The sequence below is a fragment of the Lissotriton vulgaris genome, chromosome 10, assembly GCF_964263255.1.
Source record: "Lissotriton vulgaris chromosome 10, aLisVul1.2, whole genome shotgun sequence".
Lineage (NCBI taxonomy): Eukaryota > Metazoa > Chordata > Amphibia > Caudata > Salamandridae > Lissotriton > Lissotriton vulgaris.
In genome coordinates this window covers 558,716,365-558,733,331 of record NC_141698.1, presented here as the reverse complement: position 1 = coordinate 558,733,331, position 16,967 = coordinate 558,716,365, and the positions used below count along the sequence as shown (strand labels likewise).

At 43.2% G+C, this 16,967-nt stretch overlaps 1 protein-coding gene across 1 annotated transcript in view; it reads right to left on the bottom strand.

Annotated features, from left to right (window-relative positions):
• Window positions 1-16,967, bottom strand: part of APOLTP (apolipoprotein lipid transfer particle homolog) — a 1,141,779-nt gene that overhangs the window by 839,673 nt on the left and 285,139 nt on the right. The window contains exons 13-15 of the mRNA XM_086941409.1: window positions 10,647-10,934; window positions 8,684-8,839; window positions 3,916-4,100 (exon numbers count right to left, since the gene is read on the bottom strand). Coding sequence (XP_086797535.1) covers window positions 3,916-4,100; window positions 8,684-8,839; window positions 10,647-10,934 — 629 coding nt within the window. The remainder of the gene's footprint in view (window positions 1-3,915; window positions 4,101-8,683; window positions 8,840-10,646; window positions 10,935-16,967) is intronic.

The following is a 16,967-nucleotide window of genomic DNA, read 5'->3' as shown; positions in this document are numbered from 1 at the left end:
CAATGACTGTATGTTTCTGTAAAGTTAAAATATGTCTTACATATTGAAGAATGAGTGGATTTATAAGTGTCTGGATGAAGGATTTAGTAGGTGCATGACTGACTGGATGAGTGAGTGATTAAATGTGTCTCACTGAGTGCATGGGTTAGTGACTAAACTGTCTTAATTTGCGCATCATTATATCTGTTGTTCTGTAAACTGCTGCATGTGTTGATCAGTAGCTATATGAGTAACTATATGGGTTATTGATTGGTTGCCCAAGTATTTGTATGGGAGACTGAGTGTGTGTGTGGGTGGCTGGGAGGTGTATGACTCTGTGCATAGATGTGTGAGCAGTTGATTCACTAGATGTATGGGTTCAAAAGTGTATGTGGAAACAGCTGTATGGGCGGTTGACTGTGTGCATGAGTGTATTGGTGAGTAAATGGATATCTCAGTGCTACATGTCAAAGTAAGTACATATGTAAAACACAGTATATTTGAGAGTTGACATATATAAATAACTGTGCATAAGAGCCAGTAAATGTGTGAGTGGCTGTATGGATCATTGTGAACTTGTATCCGGGATTGTATAAGAGAGTAAATATGTGTTAGTATATGTTTGAATAAGTAAGGTGTGTATAACTGTATAGTTGAGAAAATGGAGGTGTGATCGATTCTTTGCATGACTGACTAGGTGTGTGTGTAACTTCATGGATGAGTGACAGTCTGTGAGTGTCTGTTTACACTTAGTGTATCTAAGGATATATTAGAGTCTGAAGAGGTTCATCGTATTATCACATGAATGATGTCATCAGTGATGTGAACAGTAATGTCAAATGAGATGTCCAAAGTGATGTCATAAGTGATGTCATTTGAGATATCATCAGTGATGTCATCAGCGATGTCATTTGAGATGTCATCAGTGATGTCATCAGTGATGTCACTGAGCAGGTCATGAATGATGTAATATGTGACATGATCAGCAGTAGATTGCGGGTGCGCGATATATAGTTAGTGCAACTAACTATATATGCGAATTTCAATGGTTTTGTGTGAGTAAAATAAGGTTTTGTAAATGCTAATCCCTAACTATATATGGTCTATAACCTAGCTTTTTTTCAGTGAATTTTCAAGGTTTTGTAAATGCTAATTCCTAACTATATATGGTCTATAACCTATGTTTTTTTCAGTGAATATATATATATATAATTGCATATATACAAGTGCACATTAACAAAAATATACTAACCATCGTTCCTGCGAGCTACTTCTGATGTAAAGTACTGCAATGAAAAGGCACTTCCAAAGTAATGCCCATGATTTAATGACTCCAGATATAAAAGCTAGCAATGCTTCATTTAACATTTGTTTACTTCATTCCTTAATTAACAAGCACCAAAAATGATGGAGTAACATTTGTTTCTTGGTTTGCCCTATCTCAGATTTTTGATTATCTGGCCCCATCTAGAGTCGTTCTAGTATAAAGTTTGCACCGGTTCAAAAAACAGAGCCAATCCATATGCACAGCTTTCTGTGCTGATGTCCACCAAATACATTTCATTACATATTACAGATTGTTAATTTTATCGGGGACATTTTTTTTTAGTGACTAGTGACTTGTGATTTTAAGAGAACTAAACAGACTTTAAAAAATGCATATTAATCAATGAATAACCCTTGAAAAATAGATGAACCCAATGTTTCACTCTTTTCATGCTTAAGAAGTAAATTATAGGAAACCATAATTTGGCTTTAAACATAGTTACACCTTAAAAGGGTAGAAATTATTTTGCTTACAAATCTTAATTATATGAACAAGTAAAACCAAATGCAGAATCAGTGCATTTCTTGTTTGATCAAGTGCAAATACAGTTTGCTTAAACCTAAATTGCTCAAGGTGCAAAAAACTTGCAAATGGACTATTGTACAAGTCAAAAGTATCTGCCACATCGTCACTAGGACCATGTAATCATTAGGCCTGGGTGTAACTTGTGGAGTTTCAATGCGGAATTCCGCTGAGCTACCTAAAAACTCCACGAGATTCTGTGGAGTTGTGCAAGCCGTGGAATTTTAGTACGCCACTCTGCTTGCTCTGATTTTTAGCCCGAGGAACTTGTCCCGCACAGCAAAATCAGAGCAAAAGGCACCATGTTGTGCACTAGAGGGCGCTGCTTCGTTCTGCTGCTCGAGTAGTGCCAACTTTCTCAACGCGTGCAGGAGTGCTGGAAGAGCGTAGTTTACCGCCCACACCTAATAATCATCATGCAGTTGGCTTTATTAACATTGTTCTGTTGTCTATGCTTTCCCTTTTGCACTAATTGTCCGAATTCAGTCAGCAAAACAGGGAAATGCAAATGGTTGTGTGTATCTTTATATTTCTTTTGGTGAGTTATTGGCAGTGCATGCATTTTAACTTGCACAATGAATGCAACAGCACATTTTGCATAGGTAATGTGTTTTCCTTACAAAGCTGTGCCCACATTTACTAAACTTTCACGCAACACAGCAAGGAAACTTGCTGTGCTGGGTTGAGTGAAAAGGAGATAGCAGAAATGCTCCATATTTACTAACATATGGCACACTTTTGCTCTCTCCTTGTGCTGCAGGAAGGGATAACTTCCTTCCTACGCAAATCCTACCTGCAGAGGCATATTCCTTGTTCTATCTGTGCAGTAAAATGCAGGACACATGCAAAGTGGAAATATAGATATTTCTCCTCATCACACTAGCCTCAGGTAGGTGCACCATTTGTGCGCAAACCCAGGTTTTAAGACTTTAGTAAATCTGGGTCAAAATACATGGGTGGATGCACACAGCCACAGTCAGTGCGGGTAAGAGTGGTGGTCCCGGGTGTGGGGGGATTACGACAGACAACGATGAGGGAAAATTTATTATTTGTTTAATGTTCCCTTGTGGTCGTCAGTCGAATCCACCCCCAACCCGGCCCCACCACTCTTACCTGCATGGTGTGCGGCCGGCTTGATGTATGCAAGGTCTCTCAAAGGAATGGAAACATAACACAGCTCAAGGTGCGTGACTGCATTACATTGTTTGGTAAAATCCCATGCTAAACCATATAAATCTTGATTTGTGTGGCGTCGTAAATTCCGAAGTACAATTTGTGTCATGGCTGCACCAAAAACCTGCCACAACCACAATGCAAATTGTTAGCAAATCTGGCCCTAGTACACACATGGATCCAGTGGGGTAACTAAACTTGAGGGGTCCCCCTTGCAGGATACATGGAGGCCCCCTGCTGTCTTAATCAGGAGCTCTCAGGTCAGGGTACATTGCTGAGGGGGCGTTTGGAGTTTGCCCCCCCCCCCGCATCGCAGGGGCTGCTGGGGCCTATGTTGTGCCACTGCATGGATCCCTGCCTATCTGACTGACAAGTGCACCACTCATAGTGGCTCTCCGCATACCTACAGTCAGGACCTAAGACAAAAAAAACTGTAAAAATGAAAAAAACATTGCAACAAGTCTCTCCTATTTATGCACCTGGGTTATGGAACAACATCCCTGTATCCATCAAGATCGCCGACCCTTGCACTAATTCAAGAGTCATGACATACCTCTTTAAGTAGCACTACATCATGACAGAGTACAACCCCACAAAATACCGCTAAAATCACCTGCTGACTATATCCTTGCCTTTGACCCTGTACAGCATTCTGCTTCCCTTGGCTAAGCTTGTATTATGCAAATACCACAAACAAACACACATACATACAGACACATCTACTTCTTGTGCAAGGACCACATACAAAGATACAGACACATTTCCTATATGCGAAAGGACACCCCCTGATCTGTAACACAGTGAGATTAAATGTCACATGGCAAACTTGTGTTACATGGAAAACCTTTCCTTGCTGACCCTTAGCTACTTTGTGCAGCCCTATTGCATTCCCTCAGTACAATGGCCAACATTACCTTGGCTTAACGTATCCATTAATCAAAAAATTGCTCCGATGTTTGAAGTCCACATTTCCTTTGATTTTTAAAGATGCCATTCCGGACATATTTAGAGACAGCTGAAGTGGAATCCCTGAGATCGACGGGAATGTCAGTTCTTCGGTTGCCAAACTCATCCTTTTGTTGAACTGAACTTCCTGGCCCTGTATGAAATAGAGGAAGGAAAGATGTTCAGATGCGTACATGAATGTAGCTTCTTGACAGCAAGTACAATGTGAACGTTTGCTACAGAAAAGAGTTGATTTACCCTAAACAACTGGGCTGGGGAACAGCCTTCATAGAGGCATCAAAATAGAATGTTTAACTTCAAAATTCTGAAACAATATGTAAAGATGTTACTATGCACTGATAATAAGAACTTGCTTTTTATGTAGTGCTTCTTACTGCACTTCTGTTACTTCTTAGGGCAGTAAATTACACGTTACTTTTACCCACGTTAATTATACTAGTATGTGGAAGGTGGAATCTTAGAGTCTTGCATTTTTATTTTTGCTACGGTCAGAATAATAATATTTAAGCCTTCAATCTAATGCACGAGTTTTGCTTTGTGTGGTACCTCTCACTCCTTCCTAAATTAGGATTATACACCGGGTGCTAATTGCACACCTTTCAGGGATTTGCCAACATGATAATCTCTAGGTGAAATATTGCACAAATGAGGATGGCAGCATGGCGAAATTAGTGAAATAAGCACTATGAGATGCCAAACTCTGGTACGTGTAGCAGCTGTTATTCACCACACCCTGTATTTAGGAGGAAAACGAAAAATGGAAACAAAAGAAGCCCGAGTGTCACACAATTGACAGTAGGCGGGAGAGCTCCAGTACTCTCCCTGAAGCTATTTGTATCAATAATCTTAATTTTCACCATAACCCTTGCTCTATTTTTCTTATTTTGATAGAAGTGCATTACTTTGATTTGTATATTTATTCATTTGTTTTTCCCAGAATTGTTTTCATATTTAATGTGCTCATTAAAAAAAAAAATTCTCCAATACATACTTCAATGAGGATAATAGTTTTAGGTCTGGCATGACTATTTACTACAGCTTTCGAAGTACAGTATAAATAATATCTAACAAATTCCAGAGATAAGTGCCTTTAGGGGAGTGCTTAATTTGAGCCAGCAGTTTCCTGTGCTTGGCACGGACACTTAATGCCGGCACGCGCACTTAATTGCCGGCACCCGAACTTAATTGCTGTACCTGCACTTATTACAGCTGCAACATGGTGTTGCTGTTTGGGTGCTTTAAAGATGAGCAGAAAAAATGTGTTTGTTAGTTCAATATATATCAAAACCAACTAATGACTGCCACACAAGCCATTCTTTAAGCTTCGGAGGCCCGAACAGTCTGAATTGTCACCAGGCGGGAAACTAGAGTCAAATTTCGCGGGGGTGCTGAAAAAAAGATTTCAGGGGGGTTGGGGGGGGGGGGGAGTAATTCTTCCAGCCATTGGCAGAGGGCTCCAAGAACGGGTGACACAGATGATGGGGGCAGGGGGGGGGGCCTGAAGCCTGGTGAGCCCAATGGATGTTGCACGCCTGATTGCACACTTGTATCAGTGCAATGGTTGTAGTAGTTCTGTTAGTACAGTGGCAATGTGAGGAGGCTCCCGGCACTTTTTTTTTTTTACAAATTAAGCACTGCTTTAGGCAAACCTCTTCTGCCACTGCATCATTGGAGTGGCATTCACATTCTGGATCAGTTCACAAGACATCATAGATAGAATGAGGTCCTTGTTCAGCCCTGTCAGCCATTACTTGGGCAGAGTCTTCACATTTTTAATCAGTCTACAGGACTGCCTTTAGAGGGTAAGTAATCATAAGAAACAGAGTCATTGAAGGAAGAAAATCAAGCACGAACTGGAAAATAGTTTGTGTCACCACCATGTCACTTCACAGATTAAACCTCAAGCCATCAGTTGTTTATTGCAAATACTACAGGAGACATCAGTGCAGCCTGCCCACACACGCCATCTCTTATGGTGCTTTTTCCACTTTTATCACAGCGTTGACTTTGTGTTTGGAAATGTGGAGTCTGATATTGATGTTTTCAATGATTATTTATTTCAAACACAGTTTAGCTTGGCTGGTTATCTTTGTGTTGTCCTTAAATATTAACAATGCCCCCTATATTATATTAGAAATACGTTATTGTGACACTTATTTACATATTTTACCTTTACATATTTTAAAATGTCTTCCATTCTACTGTGGATGGTGAAAGAAACCTACAATGCGTATGTTTATGTATTTCATTTAAGAAATTCAAATAAAAAGACGTATTCACGGGCTCCTGGAATATAAATGAGGTTACCCAATGAGTGAGTTTTTTAGTGTGAGGCGAGTTTGACTGATTCAGACCCCTTTTATTTATTGTTTTTATTGTTTATTTTCGCTTGTATAATGCTCATTTACTCGAACAGCAATTAGGACAGAGTATACTGCAAGGAACTGACAGATAAGACTCCTGAAAGGGGAGGCAAGAGCAGCTATTCCAAATTAGGATTTTCATGAATTAACAGAACTTTAAATAATTGTTCATTTCATAATTTGGACACGAGCTCTATAAAATCATAAAAAGGAGACACCGCGTTACTTGTAGCTAACTCTAAACATGCTAGTAATTTCCCTCAATAGAGCTTTGTGACCAATTTTGGAAATTACTGGTTGCCCGCTACTAATATTGGAGGAATCCCTTTGAGTTCAGGAAATGCCTCAGGTGGCTCGAGCTGCCCTTTGCCTCCATCGGGAGTTTGAGATAGTGACTGGAGAAAAGATTGTTTTCACCAATTAATACAAATAACCTCCAGACAAGTAAAAAAATATTGTGGAGCTAGCTGTTCACTATATTTATACGCACCTGGGCCCATAGTTACATTTTGCATCGGGCTTGCTTCACTATTTTGATGTAGACACAGTTTATTTTTGTATTTAAAAAGCAGGGCTAATGCCAATTTGTGTTGCTTTTACAAAAAAAAAAGGAATGTAATGCAGTGCATTTTGCTGGCTTGAGTTACTTTGTGTCAGGGAGGCGTTCCATGGGTAGTAAGTACATTGGCCGTCCTGTGCATTCCCTCATGGATTTTGATGCAAACCCATATTTACAAAGAGTTAAAGACGTGGGTTTGTGCCAATATGGTGTGCCTGCCTCAGGTAGGTGTAACAAGGAGCAATGCCTTTATTTCTTCAAGTTATTTATGTGCTGCATTATGCAACACACACGCAAAGAGGAAAAAGCCTTCTAGGATATTTCATGTGCAGGAAGGTACCATAACATTGGCACCCTTGTACAGTGATACATAGGTGACTGCATTGGTGCCATCCAGCCCAATGTGTGCCAGCACAGAGAGAGGGCAGACCTGTGCAGTTTCTTTGAAAATATGCAGTTCTGCTCTCGCCCTTTCACGCAACGCAGTGCTGTATGGTGTTGCAAGGAATGTTTGTAAATCCGAGCCCTGAAATGTTCTACAAAACTTTACATTTGGTCTAATTCACACACTTTGGAACCGTTGGAACAGAGCAGGCAGGCTGTGAAAAGGGCCATTTTCGCAGATCCAAGTCAAAGGACCATTATCACAGACCCACTGAGCCCTCCATATTGTCAGTTTCCTTCCAGGTCAGTAGTGATTTCCTGCTAACCGTGCATCTGCCAACATGGTTGGGAGCACTCTAGGTGAAAGACTGACAATACAATTGATATAGCCATTCCAATGATTGCAAAATGGAACAGACTGCATTTTGTAAGTTTGCCAAATACAAACCCCAAAAGCTGGTGTTTCTTTTGAAATATGCAGTAGCGGCTCCTGGAGAGAGTGCTGCAGGGCGGTGTGGCGGGGTGGGGGAGGGGCAGGCTGGGGAGTAGTAAGCTCCGGCTCACGGCCGACCGGAGTAATGTAAATAAATAATTAAGCTTAATGCTCCTGACATCCTGGGATGTTTCTCCCAGCAGATGTCGGGCATTAATAGATTTTCTTGGTCAGGAGTAGTATGCCATGCATGGCAGGTCCGGACTGGAAAAAATATGGCTGATATGGCATTGGAAGGTACCCTAAATATGCGTGGCCTTCAGGCACACCTTTTCAGCTGTGGAACTGGCATTGGCTCCACCATGATAAAAAACTGTTCTTCTACTGTTCTACTGTCTCCAAATGGGGCATGAAAACCAAGAGTTTGCTGGACTGGGCAACTGCCAATTTTTGGAAGATGCCCCATTAAATATCCACTTGAAACCACACCTTTTGTCTTTGAATTTTAAAGTGTGAAAGTGTGATATGTTGGGTTTACGTTCAAAAAGGCCCATCATTAGAGATGTACTTTCATGTATCATATTAAGGGGTTCAAGTAGAGTCTGGTGAAAAGAGTGTGGCTCAGAAACTCCCAGGCGCAAAGAGAATCTGCTCTCAGGGTTTTATGAGGCTTATACTTGATTTACACTGATTTACACATCAGTACAAAAATGGGTAATAGCGAGTTAAAATTTCCATTTTGCACACGTTATGTACAAATGTGGGTCCATTCATACCCTTCCTTACCAATGGATTACAACTGGTATTAATGACATCAAAATTGATCCAGCAGAATTTCCACTCAGCAGTAAATGACAGCAATTGCCGAAAATGGACACGTTTGATTTTCACTAATTGTGCACTATAATCAAGTACCTGGTGGGGATATTTGACCCCGAGTCAATTTTATTCAAAACAAATAGAGTATCCTCTGTTACCTTGAGAAGTTTGACCGCCAGTTCTGCCACGCTCAGGGAGTAGTGTTTCATCTCACGTTTGACATCGTCACAGTCCAAAAAGCTGAGTTCGTGCCCAAATATCTTCATGCTCAGCCCACAATTTAGCTCCTTCTTGTTCCCCAAGCTTCTCATGAACTGAACAGAACAAAAATAATGTGGAAATAATGAGGGAGCGGCCATTAACATTATCTAATGACAGCTTTTACATAGCAACTGACGACCTAGAACTCTGTTTCCTAGGGGACCATGGAACCAGAGCCCCCACTGGCCCCAAGACCCAATGCAGCCAGGTGACCGTGCACTAAGCGCTGTGGGGGACCCTGGACTTGGTACTCCTGGGGTACCCACAACTCAGTACCCATAAGGGGACCAAAGAACCAATAGCCATGGTGGTCCCAGTACTTGGTACCCCCAAGGCGTTATAATACTAGTATCCCTGGGGGGCTAGGACTTGTTACCCATGCGGTACCTAGGATTTGGTATCCCCTAAGGATCCTGGGGACCTAGAACCTGGTACCCTAAGTGGGCCCAAGACTCCTCATTAGTACCTCTGGGGGACTGATAGCCTAGTGTCCCCTGTGGACCTGGGACCCAGTAATCCTGGGAGGACCCAATGCACAGTACCCCATGCTGAGGCTTAGGACTGGATACCCCGGGAGGTACCCAGGAGTACCCAGGACCTTTTACCTTCATTGGATAGAGGATACAGTGCTGCCGGGAGACCTAGGACTCGGTACCTCTGGGGGATTGAGGACTCAGTGTCCCCTGGTACCTAGGTCTCAGTACCTCCATGGGACAGAGGATCCATTTCTTTTGGGGACCCATGATTCATTACACCTGGGGACCTAGGGTTCGGTATCAATGGGGGCATGAGGACTCAGTTCCCCTGTGGGACTTAGGACTCAGGACCTCTGGGGACTGAGGAGCCTTTCCCGGGGGGAGCTTGGTCTTGGTTCCTCTGGGATTCCTAGAAACCAGTACCCCCACAGGAACTCAGACTCTGTACCTCTGAGGGACTGAGCATTAATTGCCCCCAGAGAGACCTGAGACACATTACTCCTGGGGGACCTAGGACTTGTTACCCCAGGTGATGATGGAACCAGTGTCCCCTGGCACCCGAAGAATTGGTACCCCAAGGAAACTAATACTTTGGAGCCCTGGCGAACAAAATCCCAGTGCCCTGGGTTAACTAAGACCTGGTACCCCTGGTGAATCCAAGACCTGGTACCCCTGGAGAACCCAGCACTCAGTACTCCTGGTGTTCCGAGGACTCAGTGTCCCCTGGGGACCTGGTACCCCCAGGGGACCAAGTCCTGGGTACCCCTTGGGGACCTAGGACTTGGTAACCTCGGAGGACCAAGGGCTAAGTACCACTGGGTGATCTAAGAATCTGTACCGCGGGGGGCTCGAGAAACATTATCGCTAAGGGGAACCAGGATCTGAGATCCCAAGGGGATTCAGGTCTCAGTACGCATGGGGGGACTATGGACTTGGTACCCTTGGAAATGTAACATTCAGTACCATCGGGGGACCATGGACCTACTGTCCCTGGGGGACTTTGGAGTTGGTACCATCAGGGGACCCAATACTTGCTAACTCTGGTAGACAGTGGACCCAGTGTTCCTGGCATACCTAATGCCTTCTACTCCTGCAGGACACAGCATTCAGAACCAATGCCCCTGGTTGGGCCCAGAGATTGGTACCCCTAGGGAATCAACACTTGACACCCCAGGGGATCTAGGATTTGTAAGCCCAGGGGACACAGTATCTGAAATCCCTAATGACCTAAGACCCTTACCCCTGGGGGATCCGGCCCCAGTGCCCCCGGAAAATAATTGTGTTTGATTACAAATCATAAAAACATGAGTATGTACCACTCCATACAACTCAGAATAAAGACCTTAGTGTTAATGATAAGACGGAATTAATAGGGTAACTGTACCTTTTGCTGGAGTTCATTTATTCTATTATATTTTCCACTTGAGCAGCTGTTTTTCCCCTTTTTTGACTTGGATTTGTCAGACTTGGTCATATGATGGTCACCATGACTTTGTCTCTTCACAGTTCTTTTCTTTTGATTTGCTTTTGTAGCTGTGTCCATGGGAGAATTTGCTTTAGATGGAGTGCCTTCATTTTTCTTGGCAAAATTAAATATGTCCATCATTGCAGCAGCGTGCTCTCCAAAAAACCTCTGTGTGAGGTCTTCCACATTTTCCAATCGAATACCAAGCTGATCCACCAAACAAAAATAAAATATAACAGTAAGTTGGTAAAGTTAATAAATACAAAACACACATGGTAATTCAAAGTACTTTAGTTTATAGTAGTTATAAGATTACCACATGCTTATGATAAAAATGTTATGCAATCCCACCTTGTCCTTGGGCGTTAACATTTCAATGAACAGCGTTATTAAAATAACATATTAAGACATGTTGGGCCAAATGTATCATTAACTGGTTCATGCTGCAGCACGGTGTTTGTACAAAGTCTGTGAAACAAACTAGCCAGTTCTTTGCAGCGTGCTGAATGTATCCATGCCGCACAGCAATTGGAGGAAGGCTGCACTTTTTCATGGAAATTCCGCCACATAGGCCAATTACTCAACAAAACTTTCATTACTTCTGTGGCCATCTTCCTTGTCTTGCTACATTCACAGTGAGGCATTGCGCCTACACAACAGGCCTCCATTCTAAGTAAAAACACAATGAATTTCATCTCTACAACCACTCCCCTGACCTCTAATATATTTTCATATAAAAAAAGGCCAGACGTCTGCACACTTTGTTCAAGTATTAAGCCAATATCTCCGATCGAAGACAAAACAAGAGAGAGGGCAAAAAGGATGGTAAAGGGACGAGGAAAATGGCAACAGAATTAATGAAGAATACCAGGAAATAATCTGGACAATATCTTCTGTGGCTATTTCCTCCTCCTGTTCCTTGCACTTTGAACTGTGAGGATGTAACAGGTTTGTAGCCCAAAGACAGAAGACAAGAAATACTGCACAAAAGAGCAACATGATGAATAACCCAAAGCACATGCATACTTCAAAATAAAATGGGAAAAACAGCACACATGATATTTAATCCTAGAAGACAGTACAGCAAAACCAAACTGCAGTTCTTCACCAATTCCCACCTGGTAGAGGTAATCAAGCAAAAGTGAAACAGATGCCTCATCCTCTACCTAAGACGTTAGCATGCCTCTTGCTGATCTGCCCAGAATACAAGCAGATGCAAAGGAAACAATTGATGGACGGAATGCAAGACAATGCAAACATTCACCCCCAGTCACAAGGGTTTAATCCATCATTTTTTTGCTCACCACACCATCCCAGTTTGGACCCAGCCATATGCAAATCAGTATTGACCCTGTTCCTTGTGGGAACAGTCCAGCCTAAACTTCCAAGCCATTTTCATCCGGTTGGGTCCAAACTGGAATGGCGAGCAAAAAAACAATGTATTTAGTCCCAGAACTCTGTATTGGGGTGAATGTATGACATTGTTCTGCATTCTGTCCATCAATTGTGCTCTCCATACCACTTGAGTCAGGTTATCCTGGCTGATGAGGGGTGAAACCCCGAAACCAGTCCTGGGATGCTTGTTTCCACTCCAGGGAGGACCTGGCCTTGCAGTTCGGGCTGAACTGATCTCATTGGGGGCAGGGTCAAGACTGATTTGCATATGGCTGGGTCCAAACTGGAATGGCATGGTGAGCAGAAAAACTATGGATTTAGGCTCAGATCTCTGTACTGGGGTAAATGTATGACATTGTTCTGCATTCTGTAGAGAGAAAGTTCCTTCAGTGGCCAAGTATTACAAAAACAATATACATCCTATTAATAGAACCTGGTGACAAAGTAATTCTGAACAACCATTATTCAAAAAATATATATACTTTATTTCTCTTTTTTCATTTCGTATAGTTTGTTATTTCAAAAAATATTTCATAGAAAGTGCATTTTTTTGGGGAAAAATTATTTTTTTCTTAATATATATAAACAGTACTAACGAAATGTGCTATAAATATATACAAAATCAATGAACACAACATATATAGTAAAACAACACCACCTGATATCATACATACAATACAACATGCTCACGTACTCGCACCCATACCACAGTCAAACCATAAGAAAAGGGAAAAGCTGAGTAATAGTTGGCAAGATTGTAATGCCAGTTATAGGGCCTCAAGATGTAATTATAGGCTCCTGCATCAGATCGGTCGACGCGCGTTTCGGTGGCACTTGGCCACCTTCCTCAGGACCTTCTTCTTCACGCTAATATATCAGATATCAGGGGAACTACACAAGACATAAAACACAGATATATCCTATCGCTCTAAGATCATGTAGGTAGGTTTATTAGTCAGGGTACGAACTGCATACGGTACCAGTAAAAAAGTTTCAATCTGAAATCCAATAAAGGTGATGGCTCAGGACTCCATACTAGTATAAGAGGGTACTCCCTACACTCCGAGTAACTCTTATGTGGATATAGGAGTTGTCAATTCAATTCAATTCGACGATGCTACATTCGTGAGTGGAGGGGGGGCTAAGTCTGGTTCTCAATAATTTGTATCAGTGCTGTATATGGTTTCGACTGCGGACGCGATGCAAATATTTCAGTGTTCTAAGTACAATGCAAGCACCAAGCGTGTTGCAAAGCCGCATCGAGTCCCCTCACCACTACCGATCGTCACGGAAAGCCTTCTGCATTCTGTCCATCAACTGTTCTTTTTGCATTTCTCACCCCGAGTGGGATGGGTATGCCCAGACGTGGGTTCTGTGCTCTCCATGCCACTGGAGTCAAGTTATCCTGGCTGCTGAGGGGTGAAACCCCGAAACCTGTCCTAGGATGCTTGTTTCCAGTCCAGGGAGGACCTGGCCTGGCAGTTTTGGCTGGAATGTTCCCATTGGGCACAGAGTCAAGACTGATTTGCATATGGCTGGGTGTAAACTGGAATGGCATGGTGAGCAAACGCGATGGATTTAGGCCCAGATCTCTGTACTGGGGTGATTGTATGTCATTGTTCTGCATTTTGTCCATCAATTGTTCTTTTTGCAGAATACAAGCAGGGCAGACCAGCATCATAAACTAAAGAGATGACAGATCGGATCCAGCTACTGAGAAAAGAAACTGTAGGTTTAGGACCTTTCCTAGCAGAACCGAATTAACAAATGAAGCATCACAACAATGAAACTCCATTATTCTGGGTAGAAAACTAGAGTATTTATTTATTTATTTATTTACGATATTTTTATTGCGCATACAACTACCCGAAGGTGTCTCGGCGCATGTGGAGGCCAGAAGGACCGAACAGCAAGCTTACTGGTTGAACAACCATGTCTTCAAGAGCCTACGAAAGCTCATCAGATTGGGGGCAGTTTTAATCGTGAGTGGCAAAAGGTTCCAAAGCTTGGGCGCAGCAACCAGGAAACGTCTGTCTCCCCAGGTTGCTGTTCTCGTGCGAGGTACCGGCAGGAGGCAAGTGTTGGCGGATCTCAGCTGCCTTTTAGGGGTGTACAGCTGAAATGCTTCGGTCAGAAACTTGGGCCCAACGCCATGCACTGCCTTATAGGCAATGCAGAGGGCCTTGAACTTAATGCGGCCCTCTACTCTTAGCCAATGCAGATGACGAATGGCGGGAGTGGTAGGCTGGCGGCGAGGGATATCAAGAAGAATTCTAGCAGCCGCGTTCTGTATGGACTGCAGCTTAGATAAAACGAGTTTCTGAGAGTTGAGAAGGAGGGCATTCCCATAGTCGATTTTGGAAAACACTAAGGCAGAGACCAAGGTCTTCCCGGCTGAGGTAGGAAGGTAAGGCAGCAGTTTCCTGATTTTCTTTAAAATAAAGAACGCAGATGACACAACCTTGTTGACGTGAAGGTTAAAAGACAGCTTGCTGTCAAAAATAACTCCCAGGTTTCTAGCCTTTTCAACTGGGACAGGTGGAGAGCCCAGCTGATTGGGCCACCAGATGGAGGACCATTCCGGGGAGAGTTTACCAAAAGTCATGACCTCGGTTTTGTCTGAGTTAAGCCTCAGACAATTGGAGGACATCCAGGTACTGACAGCGAGCATGGCCCTTTGGAAATTAGCTGCCACCACTGGGCCGTCCTTATGGATCGCCAGAACCAGTTGGGTGTCGTCTGCGTAAGATATTAATCACAACCCATGGGCCTTTATTACCCTCGCTAAGTCCTCTACATAGATATTAAATAGCGGAGGACTTAGCGAGGAGCCCTGTGGGACTCCACAAGGGAGTACAGAGACAGGAGAGTAAAAATTGCCCAACTTCACTGTCTGGGTACGGTTGGCCAGAAAGGATGAAATAAGATCTCTAGCCATACCGTTTATCCCCAGGGCTGTGACACGATCTACCAAAATAGCATGGTCGACCGTGTCAAAGGCTGCGGACAGGTCCAAAAGGATCAGGACGGCCACACCACCCTGGTCCATAATGGCTCTGATCTCATCTGAGGCCTTTATTAAGGCGGTCTCGGTTCCATGCCCTTTCCTGAAGCCAAACTGCGTTTTGTCGAGAAGTTGGTGAGTATCGACGAACTCTGAGAGTTGTTTATTCATCAGAGCTTCGCATATTTTGGCGGGAAAGGGGAGACAAGCAATAGGTCTATAGCTGGCCAGAGCTGTAGGATCCAGGGAGGGTTTTTTCAGAAGAGGTTTAATCACTGCCTTCTTCCACGGGACTGGATAGTGACCAGTTTGAAATGCAGTATTGCAGATTTCCATAAGTGGGCGGGAAATCACCTCACTTAAGTTGGCCATCACTGAGGGGGGACAAGGATCCAGGGGGAGCCAGACTTGATAGTAGAAATGAGTCTGCTAATTTGGTCTTACGTAATGGGGGCAAAGAAGGAGAGGGGGTCATGATCATTGACTAGTTCTTCCCCACTGCAAACTCTGGTTTTTGTCCCTACATCCCCTGCAAAGGATGAGTAGATATCTGCCACCTTAGTGATGAAAAAGCTGGACAGAGCATTGCAGAGAGACTGAGAGGGTTCAGCCCCGGGACCCGAAGAAGGGGTGGACAGAGTGGTGACCACTGAGAACAGTTCTCTGGCAGAGTTCCTGGCATTGTCTATTTGAGCCGAGAAAAAGGTAGTTTTTCGGGCAATAATAGCCTTTTTATATATTGTCAAGGCATCTTTGTAGGATTGTTTAGCTATGGGGCAGTAGGATTTCCTCCAACGCCTTTCTAAGTTCCTACAGTGTTTTTGATGGAGCCTAAGCTCTTCGGTGTACCAAGCCGCAGATGGAGATATTTTGTTGGGTCGGATAAGCTTCTCAGGGGCCACCTGATCAGCGGCGTTCCGAATCCAATCTTGGAAATCGGAGGCTGACAGAGCAGGGCTAGCTCCTCCAGTGGGGGAGGATAGTGTCAGGATGTCTACCATCTGAGGGATATCTGCATTCTTCCAGACCCGGGTCCCTATCCTAGTTCGTAGCCTGGGGGGGGAGGGTTAACAGGCCGAGTATGTATATCAAAGATAATGGCCCTGTGATCTGACCACGTGAGGGGAAGAATATCCAATAGGGAGATATCTGGGTTGTTGGTGAACAAGCCATCTAATGTATGTCCTGCTTTAAGTACACTTAATGTCAAAATTGAAGTCTGGAAAGACTGGGGTACAAAACAAGATAGCAAGAAGGAAAGGAAATCTCCTGTCCAGATTTTATTTAGAAATACAGTTGAAAACAAATATAGGCCCTAACCGAAGAATAATTCTGTCTGAAACAAAGTAAGGAGGAATGTAAACTTAAGGACAAAACTATCCTATATGCTATGCAGATGTGATGGCTGTAAGAAAGAAACCCTTAACAGACAGATTATTTAAGGAAACCCCTTTTAAAGGCTCTAAAGAATAGGATGGTAAATCTCCTTAGAACTAAAGGGGAATCCCAAGGGGGACCAGAGACCTGGAAACATGCCTGACGACTGATAATTATTTAGACTGCCTTAAAGCAAAAGGCTCTAAAGATTTTAATCTTCTCATGCGTTCCTAGAAACCTCTTATGGCTACTAATTGAAACTTAGAAGTTGGAATTGTCAGGCCTTTGTTGAACCTATCCAAAACAAATTGAAGACTAAAACTGTCTTCACAATCCAAATCAATACTTTTCTATCTTTCTGCTAATTTTAAAAGGAGGAGCAGTGATGATCATAACCATTAGGAGTAGATTGTCTGGACCACAGAAACCAGATCACTGGATAAGCCTAAATGCTGAATCCCCAA